This window comes from Dendrobates tinctorius, unplaced genomic scaffold, assembly GCF_039654945.1.
Source record: "Dendrobates tinctorius isolate UK_male_01 unplaced genomic scaffold, ASM3965494v1 ptg000063l, whole genome shotgun sequence".
NCBI classification, from domain to species: Eukaryota; Metazoa; Chordata; class Amphibia; order Anura; family Dendrobatidae; genus Dendrobates; species Dendrobates tinctorius.
The window spans coordinates 3,242,318-3,264,990 of NW_027361731.1; the positions used below are offsets into that span (position 1 = coordinate 3,242,318).

Consider the following 22,673-nt stretch of genomic DNA (forward strand, 5'->3'; position numbering starts at 1 on the left):
TATAAGACAGCCGACGCCCTATCCTATTGCTGGTGATTCAGTCTGCATCTCAGGTCTAGGACTCAGCTCTGTTCCAGTCTTCTCAAGATAAGTTTGTTTTTTTGCTAATGTTCTCACTTGCTCTTGTTGGTCATTTCAGTTTTTGTGTGGTCAGCCAGTCCGGCTGGGCTGGTCTGGATTTCCACACTTATATGCCAAATTGTCTTTTTTTTTTGTCCTTTATTAGATTGGCCTCTTTTTGCTCTGTCTCAGAATATTTCAGAGTGCTGATCTAGTGGGAGAAGTCTAGTGACTTCAAGGTTAATTTAGCTATCAGTTGTGTTGGACATTTTTGTAGGGTTTTTTGGCAGATTGTATCTTTCCTTTCCTATCCTTTCTAGTTAGTTTGGGCCCCATCGTTTGCTCAGCCTATTTTCCTGCCTGTGTTTGTGCTTTCATCTTGCTTCACCGTCAATACATGTGGGGGGCTGTCTTTCCTTTGGGGTCTGCTCTGGGGCAGTTAGTTTTTCTCTGTTCCAGCTTTAGGCGTATGTAGTTCTCCGGTTGTGACGAAGCGTCTAGGAACAACGTAGGAACACTCCACGACTGCTTCCAGTTGTGCTGTTAAGATTGGGGATCTGCAATCTGCATAGCTACCAACTTCTCTGGTTTTCTGAGACTTAGCTTGTTGTCTTGTTTTACCTCCTCGGTGACACAATCATAACAGTTCTCAGAATATGCCAGAGTGCTGATATAGTGGGAGAAGTCTAGTGACTTCAGGGTATTTTTTGCTATCAGAAGTGATGGACATTTTTTCAGGGTTTTTTGGCGTGATTGCAGACAGTATCTTTCCTTTCCTGTTGTCATTATCCATGCTGGATCAGGACATATAAAAAGCACAGGTAACCTTTTTTTTTTCCCTAAGCTGTGCTTAAGGTTGGTTTTTGCCCCCGGTGGCCATTAGGATTATTGCACTGTGGTGTCGTTTTTTCTAAGTTTGCCCCTGGTGGTGGTGAGCGTCATTGCACTCTAGTTTCTTTAGTTAATTGCACATGATTATAATGCAGGTGTGATTGCTGGCTCTGCTATAAAAGAGTCACAGGTGTTGCAATCAGTGTTGGTGATAGTGTTCATTTCAACCATCCTTGGTGGAGGAAGGAGCTGGAGAGCGTTCCGTGCAGCACTGTCTTACCCTGGTGTGAAAGGAGTCATAGGGGATTTGCTTGTAGCTCTGACAGAGCTTGGTGGCAGCGACTCAGGAGGAGAGCTGCATGCTGGTGTGAACTCTGTTGCCAGGAGCAAGTGCAACAGAGTAAAGCTAAGTGGTGTTTCCCTGTTTGTGTTTTTCCTTAGTGTGTATTAGTACAGCGGTGGGGCCAGTGCCTGCGCCACCCAGCTCCCTAGCAAGGGATAGGTATAGGGTGTGCTAGGGCGACAGGTTCCTGATCGGCGCCCGGTGCGAAACCGGCATAGGGAACGTTAGGGACACTGACTCAGGGGAGTGCAGGAGGTCTCCACGTCCCCTTTCCCTATCGCAGGGCCCACCGTTGTAACTGTTTCCCTTCCCTTTGTCTTGTTTTAGTTACCGGCCTGCGAGCCGTGTCACACAGGACAGTATCACGTGCCGCGTCCTGTTGTTCTAGTTACCGGCCTGCTGGTCGCGTCGCACAGGACGGGTCCACGTGACACCTGTCCTTTCTAGCTAGTGTGGGCCCCATCATTTGCTCAGCCTATTTTCCTACCTGTGTTCGTGTTTTCAACTTGTCTCACTGTCAATACATGTGTGGGGGCTGTCTATTCCTTTGGGGTCTGCTCTGGGGCAGTTTTAGATTTCACCTTTTCTTGCTTTAGGCTTATTTAGTCCTCCGGCTGTGATGAGGCGTCTAGAATCATCGAAGGTACGCTCCACGGCTGCTGTTAGTTGTGAGGTTAGGATCAGGGGTCTGCAATCCGCGTAGTTACCAACCTCTCTGGTTTTCTGTGACTTGGCTTGGTCTTGTTTTCCTCCTCGGTGACCCATTCATAACACACCTCGTACACACACGGCTCTGCTTCATACACCTCATCCACACTTGGCTCTGCTCCGTACACCTTGTCCACACTTGGCTCCGCTCCGTACACGTCATCCACATGCGGCTCCACTCTGTACACCTCGTCCACATGCGGCTCCGCTCCGCACACCTCGTCCACATGCTGCTCCGCTCCGTACACCTCGTCCACATGCGGCTCCGCTCCGTACACCTCGTACACATGCAGCTCCGCTCCATACACCTCGTACACACACAGCTCCGCTCCGTACACCCCGGACAAACGCGGCTCCGTACACCTCAAACACGTGCAGCTCTTCTCCGTACACCTTGTACACATGCAGCTCCACTCCATACACCTCCTACACACAGGTCTGCTCCGTACACCTCCTACACACACACGGCTCCGCTCCGTACACTTCGTACACACGCAGCTCCGCTCCATACACCTCGTACGCACACAGCTCCGCTCCGTACACCTCGTACGCACACGGCTCTGCTCCGTACACCTCGTACACACACGGCTCCTCTCCGTACACCTCGTACACAAACGCGGCTCCGCTCCGTACACCTCGTACACACACGGCTCCTCTCCGTACACCTCATACACACGCGGCTCCTCTCCGTACACCTCGTACACACGCGGCTCCGCTCAGTACACCTCGTACACACGCGGCTCCGCTCAGTACACCTCGTACACACACGGCTCCTCTCCGTACACCTCATACACATGCGGCTCCGCTCCGTACACCTCGTACACACACGGCTCTGCTCCGTACACCTCGTACACACACGGCTCCGCTCCGTACACCTCGTACACACGCGGCTCCGTTCCGTACACCTCGTACACACACGGCTCCGCTCCGTACACCTCGTACACACACGGCTCCGCTCCGTACACCTCGTACACACACGGCTCCGCTCCGTACACCTCGTACACACACGGCTCCGCTCCGTACACCTCATACACTCGCGGCTCCGCTCCGTACACCTCGTACACTCGCGGCTCCGCTCCGTACACCCCGTACACACACGGCTCCGCTCCGTACACCTCGTACACACACGGCTCCGCTCCGTACACCTCGTACACACACGGCTCTGCTCCGTACACCTCGTAGACACACGGTTCCGCTCCGTACACCTTGTACACACACGGCTCCGCTCCGTACACCTTGTACACACACGGCTCCGCTCCGTACACCTCGTAGACACACGGTTCCGCTCCGTACACCTTGTACACACACGGCTCCGCTCCGTACACCTCGTAGACACACGGTTCCGCTCCGTACACCTCATACACACACGGCTCTGCTACATCCACCCTGTAAACCCCTCTTGACCCCACAAATAAACTTCCCCTCATCCAGCACCATGACAACCAGCACAACTGAGTCCTGCATACAGAGGCCCCTGATCATGTGACCCCTGACTCCTCCCCTCCTGTGACCTCATCACAGGTCCTGTGCGCACAGAGAGAGCGGCCATATATTCCGAGTGCGGGTGGAGGTAGGTGCTGGAGATTCCCCATTACTGGGTGCGGGGGACATTAACCCCTTCAACACTGACTCTTTTGGTGTTCTTGTTGCCACTTTATAAGAATCATAACGTTTTTGTTCTGTTTCCGGTAATAGATTCATACGACACAGTGTTAAGCCCCTGTTATGCCCATTATGGAATATGTATGATGCCCCACACACCATATAATGTTCCCACAGCACCACCATCCCCCCACACAGTATAATGTTCCCACAGTACCACCATCCCCCCACACAGTATAATGTTCCCACAGTATCACCATCTCCCACACACAGTATAATGTTCCCACAGTACCACCATCTCACCACACACAGTATAATCTTCTCACAGCACCACCATCCCACCACACACAGTATAATGTTCCCACAGTATCACCATCTCCCACACACAGTATAATGTTCCCACAGTATCACCATCTCCCACACACAGTATAATGTTCCCACAGTACCACCATCCCACCACACACAGTATAATGTTCCCACAGTATCACCATCTCCCACACACAGTATAATGTTCCCACAGTATCACCATCTCCCACACACAGTATAATGTTCCCACAGTATCACCATCCCACCACACACAGTATAATGTTCCCACAGTACCACCATACCCCCACACACAGTATAATGTTCCCACAGTACCACCATCCCCCCACACACAGTGTAATGTTCCCACAGTACCACCATCCCCCCACACAGTATAATGTTCCCACAGTACCACCATCCCACCACACACAGTATAATGTTCCCACAGTACCACCATCCCACCACACACAGTATAATGTTCCCACAGTACCACCATCCCACCACACACAGTATAATGTTCCCACAATACCACCATCCCACCACACAGTATAATGTTCCCACAGTACCTCCATCCCACCACACACAGTATAATGTTCCCACAGTACCGCCATCCCACCATACACAGTGTAATGTTCTCACAGTATCATCATCCCCCACACACAGTATAATGTTCCCACAGTACCACCATCCCCCACACACAGTATAATGTTCAGACAGCACCACCGTCCCCCCACACACAGTGTAATGTTCCCACAGTACCACCATCCCACCACACACAGTATAATGTTCCCACAATACCACCATCCCACCACACAGTATAATGTTCCCACAGTACCACCATCCCACCACACACAGTATAATGTTCCCACAGTACCGCCATCCCACCACACACAGTGTAATGTTCCCACAGTACCACCATCCCCCCACACACAGTATAATGTTCCCACACTACCACCATCCCACCACACACAGTATAATGCTCCCACAGTACCACCATCCCACCACACACAGTATAATGTTCCCACAGTACCTCCATCCCACCACACACAGTATAATGTTCCCACAGTACCGCCATCCCACCATACACAGTGTAATGTTCCCACAGTATCACCATCCCACCACACACAGTGTAATGTTCCCACAGTACCGCCATCCCACCACACACAGTGTAATGTTCTCACAGTATCATCATCCCCCACACACAGTATAATGTTCCCACAGTACCACCATCCCCCACACACAGTATAATGTTCAGACAGCACCACCGTCCCCCCACACACAGTGTAATGTTCCCACAGTACCACCTGAGGTTCTGCATTTGGAATAAATTGTGAGGTTTTAGAGATTAAATAATCCCTCTGGAACATGGTTTTACCTTTGCCTGCTCCAATAAAGGTATACCCTCGATCATGTATACAGGCCTTACTAGATATCGAGGTTTTCTACAGTAAGATGAGGATGGTTTCAGAGGAGTACGATATTTCTTGAAACCGAGATCAAATGAGTGTAGCAGACACAATGACTTCATGGAGGATCTTCTAAAATTCACTGATAATTATAACTTCTTTCTTTTTGACAGGAAATACTTCCACCAGCTCACGGTACTGCGATGGGAAGCCTCTGTGCCCCCTCATATGCTAACCTATTCTTGGGCTGGTGGGAGGAAACCTCAATATTCAGTGATGATCATAAGGGGTGGCATCCATATATTGGGGTATGGTATAGATATCTTGATGACATTTATATTATCTGGTCAGAGACAAGTGAACAATTTCTTGAAATTGTCAGGGAACTCTACATCAATAACGTGGGCCTGAGATTTATAGTGGAGGTTAATTATAACCAGTTGCCTTTCGTGAATGTACTAATCAAGAAAGAACGGGATGGAATCCTCATCTAATAATAATCTTTTTATTTATAATAAAACCATTACATAATACTATAAACCTACAAGCACTAATAAACTATTGAGATGGGATAGCCACCATAACATCATCCTTTAAAAAAGAAATACCCACGGGCCAATTTTTACGATTGAGAAGGAATTCTTCTAATGTCAGATTCTAATATACAGGCAATAGACAAGAACACCATATTCAGGGGAAAAGGTACCCACAGTACGCTTTGGATTCCGCGTGAATGTTTGCAGGAGAGACAGACACTCCTCCATACCTAACCAAGAGACCAAGAAAAAGATGGGATAACAGGCTTAATAGGAACTTATAACAATCAGAGTGATGGTATCTTTAATATCCTCAGAAAACACTGGGATATACCAATGGCTGACCCAGATCTGAGGGGTACTCTGCGATCTACTCTCACAATAACTTTCAGAAAGGGTCAGTCAATTAGGGACCATTTAGTGCATAGCTTCTATAAAAACCTGCACTCGAGGGGACTTTTCTAGAGAGAAGAATCTGAGAATCTTTAGATGTGGAGAATGTTGTGCATGTAATTGAATGAGACCATGTAAATCTTTCTCAAGTTCCTTCACTGATACGTTTTCCAGAGGGATTATTCTGTAAAACCTCAGGACTTTTATATATGGCCACATGAACCTGCCCCTCACATTTTACTTGCTTTTAGTCTCCCATGACTATGATCTCAGGACTTTTGTATATTTGTGGAATCCAATCCAAATTGATTATGTGCTTCGGGGTGGAACGCATGCATCTGGACATGCGCAGTTGCAGATACGAGACCGGGATGCGCTCCGGAAGGCACATATCCGAGCATGCGCAATAGCAGACAATGACCCTAGATGCGCTCCAGCATGGAATGCATAACTACGGGAATGGGCAGTAATGGACACAAATGGCGCTGTGGCAATCAGTTTATCTGACGTTTCAATATAAAGCATGTCTCTTCCGGACATGCATGCTAGGGGATGGACATTATCGGCCCTCTAGCTCATGAGAAGGTGCACAGGCGCAGTACATTATTGTAGACAGACTCCATTCTATATGTCCTATGACAATTCACCTCTAGAAATGGGAATGGGTGTCCTAGTCTGGGGAGCATTTTTGGATGAAGTGGGATATGTAAACATGGACACCAGGCTATTTGGTACACGATACTGAACATCATGAATTATCATCCCTGTATCAAACTCCCTGATGAAGCTGTTCGGGGAACACGTCAAGGATTATTATTTAATCATTCTTTGATGATTACCATACCCTTTCCTGTATATATAGCTCTGGAAAAATTAAGAGACCACTGCACAGTTTTATAAAAATCTGCTTCTCTACATGTCTGACAGCCATTCCAGTCCAATGTAAGTTGAATTCCAACCAGAGTACACCTCATTCTACTTAATGTGCTTCTGATTAGATCATCACCTGAACCAAACCTTATTTAACAAAGGAAAGTATAAAAAAAACCCTGCTGTGGTGTTCACAATCCTCTTGCTTGATGGCAAAACAAGTGCTAGTAATATCTCAAAAGTAATAGGAATGAAAAAATAACCATGCCAAATGAGTTGAAAAGAAAAGTCTTGAGTGAGGAAAAGAAGGGCTCAATTCTGGCTTTACTAGCAGAGGGATACAGTGAGCATCATGTTGCCTCCACTCTTAAGACGGAAGTCCATTACAACAAGGTCAAGCAGCAGACATTGGGGACAAAAAAGCTACTCACCGGCAGAGGGCGAAAAACGACTCTCCACTGACCGGAATGACCGTCCTCTTATTCGAATGTCACTCAGCAACCGCAGGATGACATCAGTGACCTATAAAAGGACTGGCAAATGGCAGCTGGGGTGAAGTGCATGTCAAGAACAGTTCATAACAGGCTCCTTGAGGCCGGGCTCAAGTCATGTAAAGCTAGAAAAAAGCCTTTCATCAATGAGAAGCAAAGGAGAGCCAGGCTGAAGTTTGCCAAAGACCGTAAGGATTGGACCATAGAGGACTGGAGTAAGGTAATCTTCTCTGATGAGTTTAATTTTCAGCTTTGCCCAACACCTTGTCAGCTAATGGTAAAACAGGGACCTGGAGAGGCGTACAAGCCACAGTGTCTTGCACCCACTGTGAAATTTGGTGGAGGATCGGTGATGATCTGGTGTTGCTTCAGCAAGGCTGGAATTGGGCAGTTTAATCTTTGCGATGGACGTATGAATCAAGCCGCATACAAGATTATCCTGGAAAAACAGTTGATTCCTTCTGCTCAGGCAATGTTCCTTAACTCTCAGGACTGGTTTTTCCAGCAGGACAATGTGCCATGCCACACAGCTAGGTCAATCAATGTGTGGATGAAGGAACATCACATCAAATCCCTGTCATGGCCAGCCCAATCTCCAGACCTGAACCCCACTGAAAACCTCTGGAATGTAATCAAGAGGAAGATGGATAGTCACAAGCCATCAAACAAAGAACTGCTTAAATTTTTGCACCAGGAGAGGTATAAGATCACCCAAAAGCAGTGTAAAAAACTGGAGGAAAGCAGCCAAGACGCATGAAAGCTGTGATTAACAATCATTGTTATTCCACAAAATATTGATTTCTGAACTCTTCCTGAGTTAAAACATTAGTATTGTTGTTTCTAAATGATTATGAATGTGTTTTCTTAGCATTATTTGAGGTCTGCAAGCACTCTGCATTTTTTTGTTATTTTGACCATTTCTCATTTAATGAAAATAAATACAAAATTTAGTGCTTGGAAATTCGGAGACATGTCAGTAGTATATAGAATAAAACAGCAACTTACATTTTACTCAAACATATAGCTATAAAGAGAAAAACCAGACAAACTGAAAATTTTGCAGTGGTCTCATAATTTTTGCCAGCGCTGTATACCTTTAGACATATCTGGTCCTATTTAATGTATCAGTGAATTTTTTTGATATGTATATCAGGGTAAATTATGGTTGGGTGAGTAGTGTGTGTTTTTTTTTTAAATATCAGGGCATCATATTAAGTGGGGGGCTGTGAGGGGTCTCACACTGAGTGGGTGGTTAATGGGGACCATTATACTGAGTGGGGGGCTGTGTTGCACTGTAAGGTCCATACTAAGTGAAGACCCTCATTTCGTGGACTAGGCTGTTCTCACCATAATACTGTGTCGGGCTGTATGTGCCGGACAGGAGAACCAGTGAATGGCGCTGTCTTTGCTACCGAGAGAAATCAAGGTGCAGAAATTTTAGGTTTCTTGTAGGTAAAAAAAAGTTTTATTCAAACTTATAAAAACTATATACACAATGCATTTCGGTTGTTTGCAGCCTTCTTCTGGGCAGCACGGTGGCTCAGAGTCCTGGGTTCGAATCCCACCAAGGACAACATCTGCAAGAAGTTTGTATGTTCTCCCCATGTTTGCGTGGGTTTCCTCCGGGCACTCCGGTTTCCTCCCACACTCCAAAGACATACTGATAGGGAATATAGATAGTAGCCCCATCGGGGACAGTGATGAAAATATGTGAAAACTGTAAAGCGCTGCGGAATATGTTAGCGCTATATAAAAATAAAGATTATTATTATTATTTATTCAGGTGTATGGAGAAAATGAATTTGATCCTAGCCCTTTTTCAGCATGAGAGAGAGAGGGGAGACAAAAGAGGAAGAATAATTGGGAGAATGGGGTCCTGTTCTGCGCTGCTGAATCACTAAAAGTCCAGACGTATTAATAATTGTGGTTTATATTCAACGCGTTTCAGCGTTTCAAAGAACTCCTCCACTCGCACTCCACATAGAGAATAATGGAGCCTCCAGCACCGACCTCCACCCGCAGAGCCGCACTCCACATAGAGAATAATGGAGCCTCCGGCACCGACCTCCACCCGCAGAGCCGCCCTCCACATAGAGAATAATGGAGCCTCCAGCACCTACCTCCACCCGCAGAGCCACACTCCACATAGAGAATAATGGAGCCTCCAGCACCGACCTCCACCCGCAGAGCCGCACTCCACATAGAGAATAATGGAGCCTCCAGCACCGACCTCCACCCGCAGAGCCGCACTCCACATAGAGAATAATGGAGCCTCCGGCACCGACCTCCACCCGCAGAGCCGCCCTCCACATAGAGAATAATGGAGCCTCCAGCACCTACCTCCACCCGCAGAGCCACACTCCACATAGAGAATAATGGAGCCTCCAGCACCGACCTCCACCCGCAGAGCCACACTCCACATAGAGAATAATGGAGCCTCCACCCGCAGAGCCGCACTCCACATAGAGAATAATGGAGCCTCCAGCACCGACCTCCACCCGCAGAGCCACACTCCACATAGACAATAATGGTGCCTCCAGCACCGACCTCCACCCGCAGAGCCGCACTCCACATAGAGAATAATGGAGCCTCCAGCACCGACCTCCACCCGCAGAACCGCACTCCACATAGAGAATAATGGAGCCTCCACCCGCAGAGCCGCACTCCACATAGAGAATAATGGAGCCACCAGCACCTACCTCCACCCGCAGAGTTGCACTCCACATAGAGAATAATGGAGCCTCCAGCACCGACCTCCACCCGCAGAGCCGCACTCCACATAGAGAATAATGGAGCCTTCAGCACCAACCTCCACCCGCAGAACCGCACTCCACATAGAGAATAATGGAGCTTCCAGCACCGACCTCCACCCGCAGAGCCGCACTCCACATAGACAATAATGGTGCCTCCAGCACCGACCTCCACCCGCAGAGCCGCACTCCACATAGAGAATAATGGAGCCTCCAGCACCGACCTCCACCCGCAGAGCCGCACTCCACATAGAGAATAATGGAGCCTCCGGCACCGACCTCCACCCACAGAGCCGCACTCCACATAGAGAATAATGGAGCCTCCGGCACCGACCTCCACCCGCAGAGCCGCACTCCACATAGACAATAATGGTGCCTCCGGCACCGACCTCCAGCCGCAGAGCCGCACTCCACATAGAGAATAATGGAGCCTCCAGCACCGACCTCCACCCGCAGAGCTGCACTCCACATAGAGAATAATGGAGCCTCCGGCACCGACCTCCACCCGCACTATGTTATCCTACTCACCCACCAGAATGCACTGGCAGCAACTCGTTGGTGTCGGCTTTCAGCAACACTTCCTGTGCTGAGTAATCATGTGGCCCCGCTCATTAAGGTAATGAATATGGGCTCCACGCCTATGGAAGTTTTGTTTCTACCAAACAGTTCTTTGGTTTCATCGGACCATATAGCATTCTCCCAATCATCTTCTGGATAATCGAAATGCTCTCTAGCAAACTTCAGATGGGCCCGGACATGTACTGGCTTAAGCAGGGGGACACATCTAGCACTGCAGGATCTGAGTCCCTGGTGATGTAGTGTGTTACTGATGGTAGCCTTTGTTACATGATTCCAGTTCTATGCAGGTCATTCACTAGGTCCCCCGTGTGATTCTGGGAATTTTGCTGACCGTTCTTGTGATCATTTTGACCCCACGGGGTGAGATCTTGTGCGGAGCCCCAGATCGAGGGAGATTATCCGTGGTCTTGTATGTCTTCTATTTTTCTTATTATTGCTCCCACAGTTGATTTCATCACACCAAGCTGCTTGCCTATTGCAGGTTCAGTCTTCCCAACCTGGTGCAGGGCTACAATTTTGTTTCTGGTGTTCTTTGACAGCTCTTTGGTCTTCACCATAGTGGAGTTTGGAGTGTGACTGTTTGAGGTTGTGGACAGGTGTCTTTTTTTACTAATAACAAGTTCAAACAGGTGCAATTACTACAGGTAATGAGTGGAGGACAGAGGAGTCTCTTAAAGAAGAAGTTACAGGTCTGTGAGAGCCAGAAATCTTGCATGTTTTTTGGTGACCATATACTTATGGTGGAAAATAATACATTTTGCAAAATCAGACAAGGTGATTTACAGGATTTGTTTTCTGATTTAGTCTCTCACAGTTGTGGTCTACATATGATGTCAATTACAGGCCTCTCATCTTTTTAAAGGGAACCTGTCACCTCCCCAGGGCGTTTTTTAACTTAAAGAGCCACCTTCAGCAGCACTAAGGCTGCATTCTGTGAAGGTGGCTCTTCTGTTTCTGATACCCAGTAACGTCGAAATATTGACTTTTATAAGTAGGTCCTCATACCTGTATTAAGTCCCATAGGTATTGTGTCTCCCCCTGTATCAGCCGCCTCCCAGCCATCCATCATGCCCCTGTTGCGTCTGTGCGCCACCTCCCAGCCATCCATCATGCCCCTGTGTTGCGTCTCTGCGCCGCCTCCCAGCCATCCATCATGCCCCTGTGTTGCGTCTGTGCTCCGCCTCCCAGCCATCCATCATGCCCCTGTGTTGCGTCCCTGCGCCGCCTCTTCCTGTGTTGCTGTTGGCGTTACATGCCGGCGGGCGCCTGCGCTGTGCCAACAGTTGTCAGGCATGCGCAGTAAGCGCTGTCCGGGAACTGATATCAGGCTGTCGTGCCTGCGTGTTTTGCAGGTGCCAGATACCCAACCCCGCACTGTGAATATCTGGCGCCTGCGAAACATGCAGGAGTGATAGCCTGATGTCAGTTCTCGGGCAGCGCGCACTGCTTATGCCCGAGAACTGTTGGCACAGCGCAGGCGCCCACCGGCATGTAACGCCAACAGCAACACAGGAGGAGGCGGCGGCACAGGGACGCAACAGGGGCAACACAGAAACAGAAGAGCCACCTTCACAGCAGGTTCACACTCAGCACATGTGACAGACGTGACAGAGTCTGGAGACGCCGTGGAGAGCGATCTGCTGCCTGCAACATCCTTCAGCATGACCGGATTGGCAGTGGGTGAGTAATGGTGTGGGGTGGCATTTCTTTGGAGGGCCACACAGCCCTCCATGTGCTTTCCAGAGGTAGCCTGACTGCCATTAGGTACCGAGATGAGATCCTTAGACCCCTTATGAGACCATATGCTGGTGCGTCTGGCCCTGGGTTACTCCTAATGCATAACAATGCCAGAACTCATGTGGCTGGAGAGTGTCAGCAGTTCCTGCAAGATGAAGGCATTGAAGCTATGGACTGGCCTGCCCGTTCCCCAGACCTGAATCCGATTGAGCACATCTGGGGCACCATGTCTTGCTCCTTCCACCAACGTCACGTAGCACCACAGACTGTCCAGGAGTTGACGGATGCTTTAGTCCAGGTCTGGGAGGAGATCCCTCAGGAGAACATCCGCAACCTCATCAGGAGCATGCCCAGGCGTTGTAGGGAGGTCATACAGGCACGTGGAGGTCACACACAATACTGAGCATCATTTTGACTTGTTTCCACTTTAATTTTGTCTTGTTTTGATTTTCATTTTGACTTGTTTCCACTTTCATTTTGGGGGTCTCTCCAAATCCAGGCCTCCATTGGTTGAAAAATTTGATTTCCATGGATGATTTTTGTGTGATTATGTTGACAGCACATCCAACTTTGTACAGGACAAAGTATTCAATGAGAATATTTCATTCATTTAGATCTAGGATGTGTTATTTGAGTGTTCCCTTTATTTTTTTAGCAGTGTGTATATGTATGTATGTGTATATATATATATATATATATATATATATATATATATATAATTATACTGTGTAATATTACACAGGATTTTTATGATATTACATCGGCTCATCTTTTCCTTCAGGTTTCTACAATATCGGATCCTCTCAGTCAAGATCTTCCGTATAAGAGAATTTTCCTGATTTACCCATCAAGGAATGGATATGGACAGAAACAAGATGGCGGAGAGGATATTACACCTCACCCTAGAGATCCTCTTCCGGCTTACTGGAGAGGTGAGAGATTCTGATGACGTCACATTACATCATTCTTATCTATGGGAATAACAGATGGACAGAACTGGAGAGGTGAGGACTCTGGAAATGTCTGTAGTGAGATTTATTAATGTGTCTCTCCATAACCAGGATTATACAGTGGTGAAGAAGACCTCTAGTGAGCGTTGTCAGGACCCTGTGTCTGAGGGATGGGGAAGACCCCTGAGCCTAATCACGGGGCCTCCACCTCACCCCCTGATACATGAGGACACCAATGACCAGAAGATCCTAGAACTCACCTACAAGATGATTGAGCTGCTGACTGGAGAGGTGACACTGCTGGGAATGCTGGGACATTGTAGAGTAACACTATGAAGGGATCGGGGGATGACGGTATCATTGTATGTGTCAGGTTCCTATAAGGTGTCAGGATGTCGCTGTCTATTTCTCCATGGAGGAGTGGGAGTATTTAGAAGGACACAAAGATCTGTACAAGGACATCATGATGGAGGTTCCCCAGCCCCTCACATCACCAGGTAATAGACAAAGTAAAAGTACAGCGTACATAGAATGTGCTGATAAGTTAGAAAATCACTTGGAATATAATTATGATGGGTCTGTAAGAGAAAGTGGGGGGTAATGATGCTGTTGGCTTCCTAGAGTCCTGATATACTATTGGATTAATCTACCTTCTCTCCCTTCATGTGTTGGAATGACTTGAGCCCTGATTTCATGGATTCACTTCACATCATAAATTGCATTATGTTTACAATGCTAAGGAATTCAGATTACTGCTCAATCTCTCCTGAAATGGGGGGAGCACTAATACTTTCTCTACTCTTACATAGTTAAATAGGTTGAAAAAAGTCCTATGTCCATCATGTTCAACTTTTCTCTTGTGTTAAATAATAGTGACATTTCGGCACTAATTTAACTATAACCCACAATGTTTTGTGTATTGGGGAAATTATCCAGCCCTTTTTTAACAGCTGTTATAGTGTCGGCCATTACTACCTCTTGCGGTCGGCATTCCACAGTCTGACTGCTCTAACTGTAAAGAACCCTTTCCTATTTAGCTGCCAGAATCGCCTTACTTCCACCCGTAATGAGTGTCCCCAAGTCCTCAGTATGGTCTTTGGAAGAAATAAGTCATGCAACATCCTTTGTACTGACCACACATGTATTTATACATGTAAATGAGATCTCTGAGGCGTCTTTTCAAAGCTCAACAAGCCCAACTTTTCCAACCTCTCTTCATATGAGAGGCCTTCCATCCCTTGTAATTCTCTAGTTGCCGTCTTTGACTAATTCTAACTTCTGAATATTTTTTTTTAAATGTGGAGCCCAAAACTGGATCCCATATTCTAGATGTGGCCTCACCAGTAATTTTTAAAGGGGTAACAATACGTTTGGATCGCCGGGTTTTATATATCTATTTATACATTTTAAATTCTTGTTTGCCTTTACGGCTGCTGCTTGACATTGAGTGCTGCTGCTCAGCTTACTTATAACCAGAATACCCTGCCCTTCTTCTGTTCTGTAGTCCTGAGTATGGTCCCATTTAACGTATATGCAGCAATAGGATTACTCGGTCCTAGGTACATTACTCTACATATATCTACATTAAATCTCATTTGCCAAGTGTTTGCCCATTCAGACATTTTATCCAGATCGTTTATTATGTATTTCTATAGCACCATTGATTCCATGGTGCTGTACATGAGAAGGGGTTACATACAAATTACAGATATCACTTACAGTAAACAATCTAACAATGACAGACTGATGCAAAGCGGAGAGGACCCTGCCCTTTTGGGCTTACATTCTACAGGATGTTGGGAAAGGAGACAATAGGTTGGTGGGTTGAAGCAGGTCCAGTGTTGGCGATATCTCCGGTAGTGGCGAGGAGGTAGCATAGTCATTTCAGGCTGTAAGCTTTCTTGAAGAGGTGGGTTTTCAGGTTCCGTCTGAAGGATCTGAATCTGGTTGATAGTCAGACGTGTTGGGGCACAGAATTCCAGAGGATGGGGGATATTCCGCAGAAGTTTTGGAGGTGACTAGGTTAGGAGCAAATAAGTGTGGAGGAGAGAAGGAGGTCTTGGGAGGACCGGAGATTACGTGAGGGAAGATATCGGGAGATTGGTTCAGACTTATATGGAGGAAACAGGTTATGGATGGCTTTGTAGGTCAGTATTAGTAATTTGAACTGGATACGCTGAGGGAATGGGAGCCAGTGAAGAGATTTGCAGAGGGGAGAAGCAAGGAGAGAGATGAATTAGTTGGGCAGCAGAGTTAAGGATGGGCTGGAGAGGTGCGAGAGTGTAAGCAGGAAGGCCACAGAAAAGGATATTGCAGTAGTCGAGGCGGGAGATGATGAGGGCATGCACAAGCATTTTAGTTGATTGAAGGTTGAGGAAAGGATGGATTCTGGAAATATTTTTGAGCTGGAGGCGACAGGAGGTGGAAAGAGCTTGGATGTGCGGTTTGAAGGACAGAGCAGAGTCAAGGGTTACTCCGAGGCAGCGGACTTCCGATACGGGGGAAAGCGTGATGTCATTAATTGTGATAGATAAATCAGGTAAGGAAGATCTGTGAGATGGAGGAAAGATTATGAGTTCAGATTTGTCCACATTGAGTTTGAGGAATTGAGAGGAGAAGGAAAAGGATGTGGCTGATAGACACTCCGGGATTTTGGACAGCAGAGAGGTGACGTCTGCGCCAGAGAGGTAGAACAGAGTGTCATCAGCATAAAGGCGGTACTGGAATCCATGGAACTTTATGAGTTGTCCCAGGTCAAGTGTATATATGGAGAAGAGTAGGGGTCCTAGAACAGAGCCTTGTGGGACTCCAACAGAGAGAGGGTGGGATGAGGAGGTAGTGTGGGAGTGGGAGACGTGGTTGGAAAGGTATGAGGAGATCCATTATAGGGTGAGGTCTTTGATGTCAAAGGAGGAGAGGATCTGTAGTAGGAGGCAGTGGTCAACTGTGTCGAACGCAGAGGACAGGTCTAGAAGGAGGAGTATAGAGTATTGTCCATTAGCTTTTGCTGTAAGTAGGTCGTTAGTAATTTTGGTCAAGGCAGTCTCAGTGGAATGATGAGGACGGAAACCAGATTGTAGATTGTCAAAGAGCATTTTAGATGAGAGGTGGGAGGAAAGTTCAGTGTGGACGTGCTGCTCCAGGAGTTTGGAAGCGAATGGGAGCAGTGATATTGGGCAATAGCTGGACATAGCGGTTGAGTCAAGGGTTGGCTTTTTAATGATAGGCGTGATTGTGGCATGTTTGAAAGCAGAAGGGAAGGTACCAGAAGTTAGTGATAGGTTGAAGAGGTGGGTTAGGGATGGAATAAATGTGGTGGTGACGTTGTGGAGAGGAGGTGGGATGGGATGGGATGGGGTTCACAAGTGGTGAGATGTGATTTGGAGAGGAGATAATTAAGGTCCCCTTCAGTGATGTTGGAGAGGGAGGTTATGGGGGAAGGGCATTGGTCTGGTATCCAAAGGGGTTGTGGTGGTTGAACAATAAAGACTTGCCTTGTTTGGTCAATCTTATTTTTGAAGTAGGTGACAAAGTCCTCAATAGATATGAGGGAGGTTGGAGGGGGCAGTGGTGGGCAGAGGAAGGAGTTAAAAGTTTTGAATAACTGTTTGAGGTTGTAGGATAGGGAAGATATGAGGGTTGTGAAGTAGGCCAGATTTGAAAGCGAGTGTTGCCTGTTTGAATGCAGTGAAATCATATTGTGAATTCGTTTTCTTCCAACGTCGCTCTGCAACCCTGGACACTTGCCGGAGCTTTTTAGTGATGTTATTGTGCCAGGGTTGTCTATTGATACGTTACACTCTGCCATGAACGAATGGAGCGACCAGACGGGTGAAGATCGGGTCTGTTGTATGTCCATCTGTGTGGGTGGCTAAGGAGGACCACTTAGTAAGTCCAAAAGATGAGGTAAGGGACAGAAGTTTGGAGTCCGTTGACTTAAGGGTATCAGTAGGGATGTTGAAGTCACCCATGATGATAGTGGGAATGTCAGTGGAAAGAAAGTGAAGAAGCCAGGTAGGAGATTAGTCAATAAAGGCAGTAGTCGGGCCCAGAGGTCGGTATATGACGGCCAGTTGGAGGTTGGAGGGAGAGTAGATACAGACAGAGTGTACTTCAAAAAAGGGGAGGATGAGGGGAGATTGGGTTAAAGGTACAGTTAGTAGAAAGGAGAAGACCCACTCCTCCACCATGTTTGTTGCCGGGGTGAGGAGTGTGGGTAAAGTGGAGGCCGCTGTAACACAGCGCAGCAGGGGAGGCGGTGTCAGCCATGTTTCTGTGAGGCCGAGGAAGGCAAGATTGCGAGAGAGAGGTCATGAATCACATGAAGATTATTGAAGATGAAGCTGGCATTCCAGATACTCCAGAAAGAGGGAGCAGGGGGGTGGGCGTCATGTGCACGGGTTTTACGTTGGAGAGATTGCGGTAGTTCATGTTGGATAGGGAGCGGTAGGAGGGGGAATGAATAGGAGGTATTAGCAGTGGGGGTCCAGGATTGGGAGATATGTTGCCAGCAGTGAGGAGAAGCAGAGACAGGGAGAGCAGGTGGGAGGAGAGTGGCCGGCTTGTTTTATGTTTTATTAGGACAGATCTGAGGTTGAGGAGCAGCAACAGAAGAGTTCCGTTGGGGAGGTAAGAGGAGATGAATATTTGGTTCGAGGGTGTTGGAATTAGGGGATAGCGAAGGAGAGTGAGGATTAGTGGAGCAAACACTGTAAGGGCATATGTAAACATGGTGAAGGAGTAAGATGGGTTAATAGAAAAGCTAGGTCCAAGTAATAAGTGCTTACTCTGCAGATATACCCAAAAGAGACAGATACATAGTGTGGGGTCCTGACTCCTGCCATGACTAACTGCTGTTGAATTAACTGCAGCTTCTGTATACTTATTTGCAAGTACACTTTGCTGCAGGGGGACGCATTCCAGACCCCACAAGTGTGCACCCCTTAGAATGCTACTAAATTTATAGGACTGAGTAGAGGATCAGGTGACAGGGATTGTGGGAGCTGGTTTGGGATAAAATTAGCAGCTTGCCAGCACACCAGGGGTGGATAGATGATCAAAGACACTGGGTCTAGCTACATCTCTTGTTAAGGATATGAAATCGATATTTCATTATGAAGATATATTTAGTTATGAAGATATCTAAATCATAGATGCACAGACGCTTACACCTGAATCATGAAAACTCACATACAATATGGTTGCTTTTAGTACATATTGAAATATAATGCTGATGTGGCTTTTAAACTACTGTATATACTCTACTATGAGCCGACCTGAGTATAGGCCGAGGCACCTAATTTTGCTACAAAAAACTGGGAAAACTTATTGACTCGAGTGTAAGCCTAGGGTGGGAAATGCAGCAGCTACTGGTAAATTTCAAAAATAAAAATAGATACCAATAAAAGTAAAATTAATTGAGACATCAGTAGGTTAAATGTTTTTGACTATTGATTTAAAATAAAAACATTAAACAAGCACTGTAAGTGGAAAAGAGGGTCAACAAAAACAATATGGTAACAACAGTAACTTTAAAAGTGCAAAAACCTTAGCTTAATCAGCAACCAAGCTAAAACACAAGAGTTAAAATCCTTCAAAGTCACTGGATTCCTCATCATCTGTATATCCAAATAGAGCTTCAGCTTGTAAGAGGTTATCAGCATAGACATTGTCATCATCACTGAGTTGGTCATCACCATCACTGCTGTCGTTCTCATACAAAGCGCTGTCTTCACTGGCATCCATAGCATTACTAATGCCACATTTCATGAAGTTCCGTTGCACCATGTCCTCTGGAATCTCTTCCCATGCATCACGAACCCACTTTACTATTAATTCTATGTCCGGTAAAATAGTTAGCAAAATAGTTTTGTCTCCCATATTTGCCACAGTTCTGTTGCTTGGAAAATCAAAAATCATGGGTGTTTCATCCATATTTCCTATAGTTCTCCAGGTCATAGTTATAGATCCTTCTTTGTTTTATGATGAATGGAATGACACCACTCTTTCATCAAGGTCTTTCGGCAACTTCTGTGAAATCTTTGTTTTTTGCCGCAAACTTAGGCCAAATCTATTCATGACGTGGGTACACCATCCCATCCTGCTGATGCAACAAAATTTTCAATGCCTGGTGCTTTCAATTTGTCTTCTTTAGCCATTTGAAGAGCACGTAAGCAAATTCCCATGCGTGTTACGCAGTAACCATTTTGACGACACGCCATAACACATTTTTGCAATTCAGTCTCTAGAGCCTCATATGACATCTTTAAACCACGTTGAGCTTTTGTTGCCTTTGGAATCTTTACCAAGTCCACTTTCATTTTCCGCTACTCCCTCACTTGTTTTTCGTTAACACAAAATTCCCTACTTGCAATACTGTTATTGCTTTCTTCTGCCCTTGACACAAACCTTAAGTTTGAAACCAGCGCTTCGTACAACCTGCATTTTTGTTTTGGTCCAGGATTAGAAGTATTGGGATCCATTTCTAACAGGATAAAAAAGACTTTAACCCCTTCACCCCCAAGGGTGGTTTGCACGTTCATTACCGGGCCAATTTTTACAATTCTGACCACTGTACCTTTATGAGGTCATAACTCTGGAACGCTTCCATGGATCCCGGTGATTCTGACATTGTTTTCTCGTGACATATTGTACTTCATGTTAGTGGTAAAATTTCATTCAAATAACTTGCGTTTATTTGTGAGAAAAACGGAAATTTGGCGAAAATTTTGAAAATTTCGCAATTTTCCAACATTGAATTTTTATGCCCTTAAATCACAGAGATACGGCACACAAAAAACTTGATAACTAACATTTCCCACATGTTTACTTTACATCAGCACAATTTTGGAACCAAAATTTTTTTTGTTAGGAAGTTATAAGGGTTAAAAGTTGACCAGCGATTTCTCATTTTTACAACACCATTTTATTTTTAGGACCACATCACATTTGAAGCCACTTTGAGGGGTCTATATGATAGAAAATACCTAAAAGTGACACCATTCTAAAAACTGCACCCCTTAAAGTGCTCAAAACCACATTCAAGAAGTTTATTAACCCTTTAGGTGCGTCACAGGAATTTTTTTGAATATTTAAAAAAAAAATGAACATCTAACTTTTTTTCATAAAAAAAATACTTCAGGTTCAATTTTTTTTATTTTACCAAGGGTAACAGGAGAAATTGGACTGCAAAAGTTATTGTGCAATTTGTCCTGAGTACGCAGATACCTGATATGTGGGGGGAACCACTGTTTCGGTGCATGGCAGAGCTCAGAATGGAAGGAGCGCCGTTTGACTTTTTCAATGCAAAATTGGCTGGAATTCAGATTGGACGCCATGTCACGTTTGGAGAGTCCCTGATGTACCTAAACAGTGGAAACCCCCTACAAGTGACCCCATTTTGGAAACTAGACCCCCCAAGGAACTTATCTAGATATGTGGTGAGAACTTTGAACCCACAAGGGCTTTACAGAAGTTTATAACGTACAGCGGTACAATTAAAAAATCATATTTTTTCCACAAAAATGATCTTTTCACCCCAATTTTTATTTTCCCAAGGGTAACAGGACCCTAAAAGTTATTGTGCAATTTGTCCTGAGTACGCTGATACCCCACATGTGGGGGTAAACCACTATTTGGGCGCATGGCAGAGCTCGGAAGGGAAGCAGCGCCATTTGACGTTTTTGGCTGGAATTGAGATCGGACACCATGTCGCGTTTGGAAAACCCCTGATATACCAAAACAGTGGAAACCCCCCACAAATGACACCATTTTGGAAACTAGACCCCCTAAGGAACTTATCTAGATGTGTGGTGAGAACTTTGAACCCCCATGGGCTTCACAGAAGTTTATAACATAAAGCCATACAATTAAAAAATCATATTTTTTCCACAAAAATGATCTTTTCACCCTCAATTCTTATTTTTCCAAGGGTAACAGGACCCTAAAAGTTATTGTGCAATTTGTCCTGAGTACGCTGATACCCCACATGTGGGGGTAAACCACTATTTGGGTGCATGGCAGAGCTCGGAAGGGAAGCAGCGCCATTTGACGTTTTTGGCTGGAATTGAGATCGGACACCATGTCGCGTTTGGAAAACTCCTGATGTACCAAAACAGTGGAAACCCCCCACAAATGACACCATTTTGGAAACTAGACCCCCTAAGGAACTTATCTAGATGTGTGGTGAGCACTTTGACCCCCCAGTGCTTCACAGAAGTTTATAATGCCCGGGCGTGAAAATAAAAAATTCGTATTTTTTCCACAAACATGATCTTTTAGTCACCATTTTTTTTATTTTCCCAAGGGTACCAGGAGAAATTGGACCCCAAAAGTTGTTGTCCAATTTGTCCTGAGTATGCTGATACCCCATATGTGGGAGAAGACTACTGTATGGGCACACGTCGGGGCTCGGAAGGGAAGTAGTGACGTTTTGGAATGCAGACTTTGATGGAATGGTCTGCGGGTGTCATGTTGCCTTTGGAGAGCCCCTAATGTACCTAAACAGTGGAAACCCCCCACAAATGACACCATTTTGTAAACTAGACCCCCCAAGGAACTTATCTAGATGTGTGGTGAGCACTTTGAACTCCCCAGTGCTTCACAGAAGTTTATAACGCCCGGGCGTGAAAATAAAAAATTTGTATTTTTTCAACAAACATGATCTTTTAGTCACCATTTTTTTATTTTCCCAAGGGTACCAGGAGAAATTGGACTTCAAAAGTTGTTGTCCAATTTGTCCTGAGTATGCTGATACCCCATATGTGGGAGAAAACTACTGTATGGGCACACGTCGGGGCTCGGAAGGGAAGTAGTGACATTTTGGAATGCAGACTTTGATGGAATGGTCTGCGGGTGTCATGTTGCCTTTGGAGAGCCCCTAATGTACCTAAACAGTGGAAACCCCCCACAAATGACCCCATTTTGAAAACTAGACCCACTAAGGAACTTATCTAGATGTGAGGTGAGCACTTTGAACCCCCAAGGGCTTCACAGAAGTTTATAATGCCAGGGCATGAAAATAAAAAAATCGTATTTTTTCCAGAAACATGATCAATTAGTCCCCAATTTTTTCATTTTCCCAAGGGTAACAGGAGAAATTGGACCCCCAAAAGT

General features: G+C 46.0%; 1 protein-coding gene across 1 annotated transcript in view; it reads left to right on the forward strand.

Annotated features, from left to right (window-relative positions):
- Window positions 1-3,407: 3,407 nt before the first annotated feature.
- The window catches only part of LOC141094179 (uncharacterized), a 287,422-nt gene continuing 268,156 nt past the window's right edge, over window positions 3,408-22,673 (forward strand). The window contains 4 exon segments of the mRNA XM_073579939.1: window positions 3,408-3,512; window positions 13,391-13,541; window positions 13,671-13,850; window positions 13,933-14,056. Of these exon segments, the coding sequence (XP_073436040.1) occupies window positions 13,464-13,541; window positions 13,671-13,850; window positions 13,933-14,056 (382 nt within the window). The 5' untranslated portion in view covers window positions 3,408-3,512; window positions 13,391-13,463.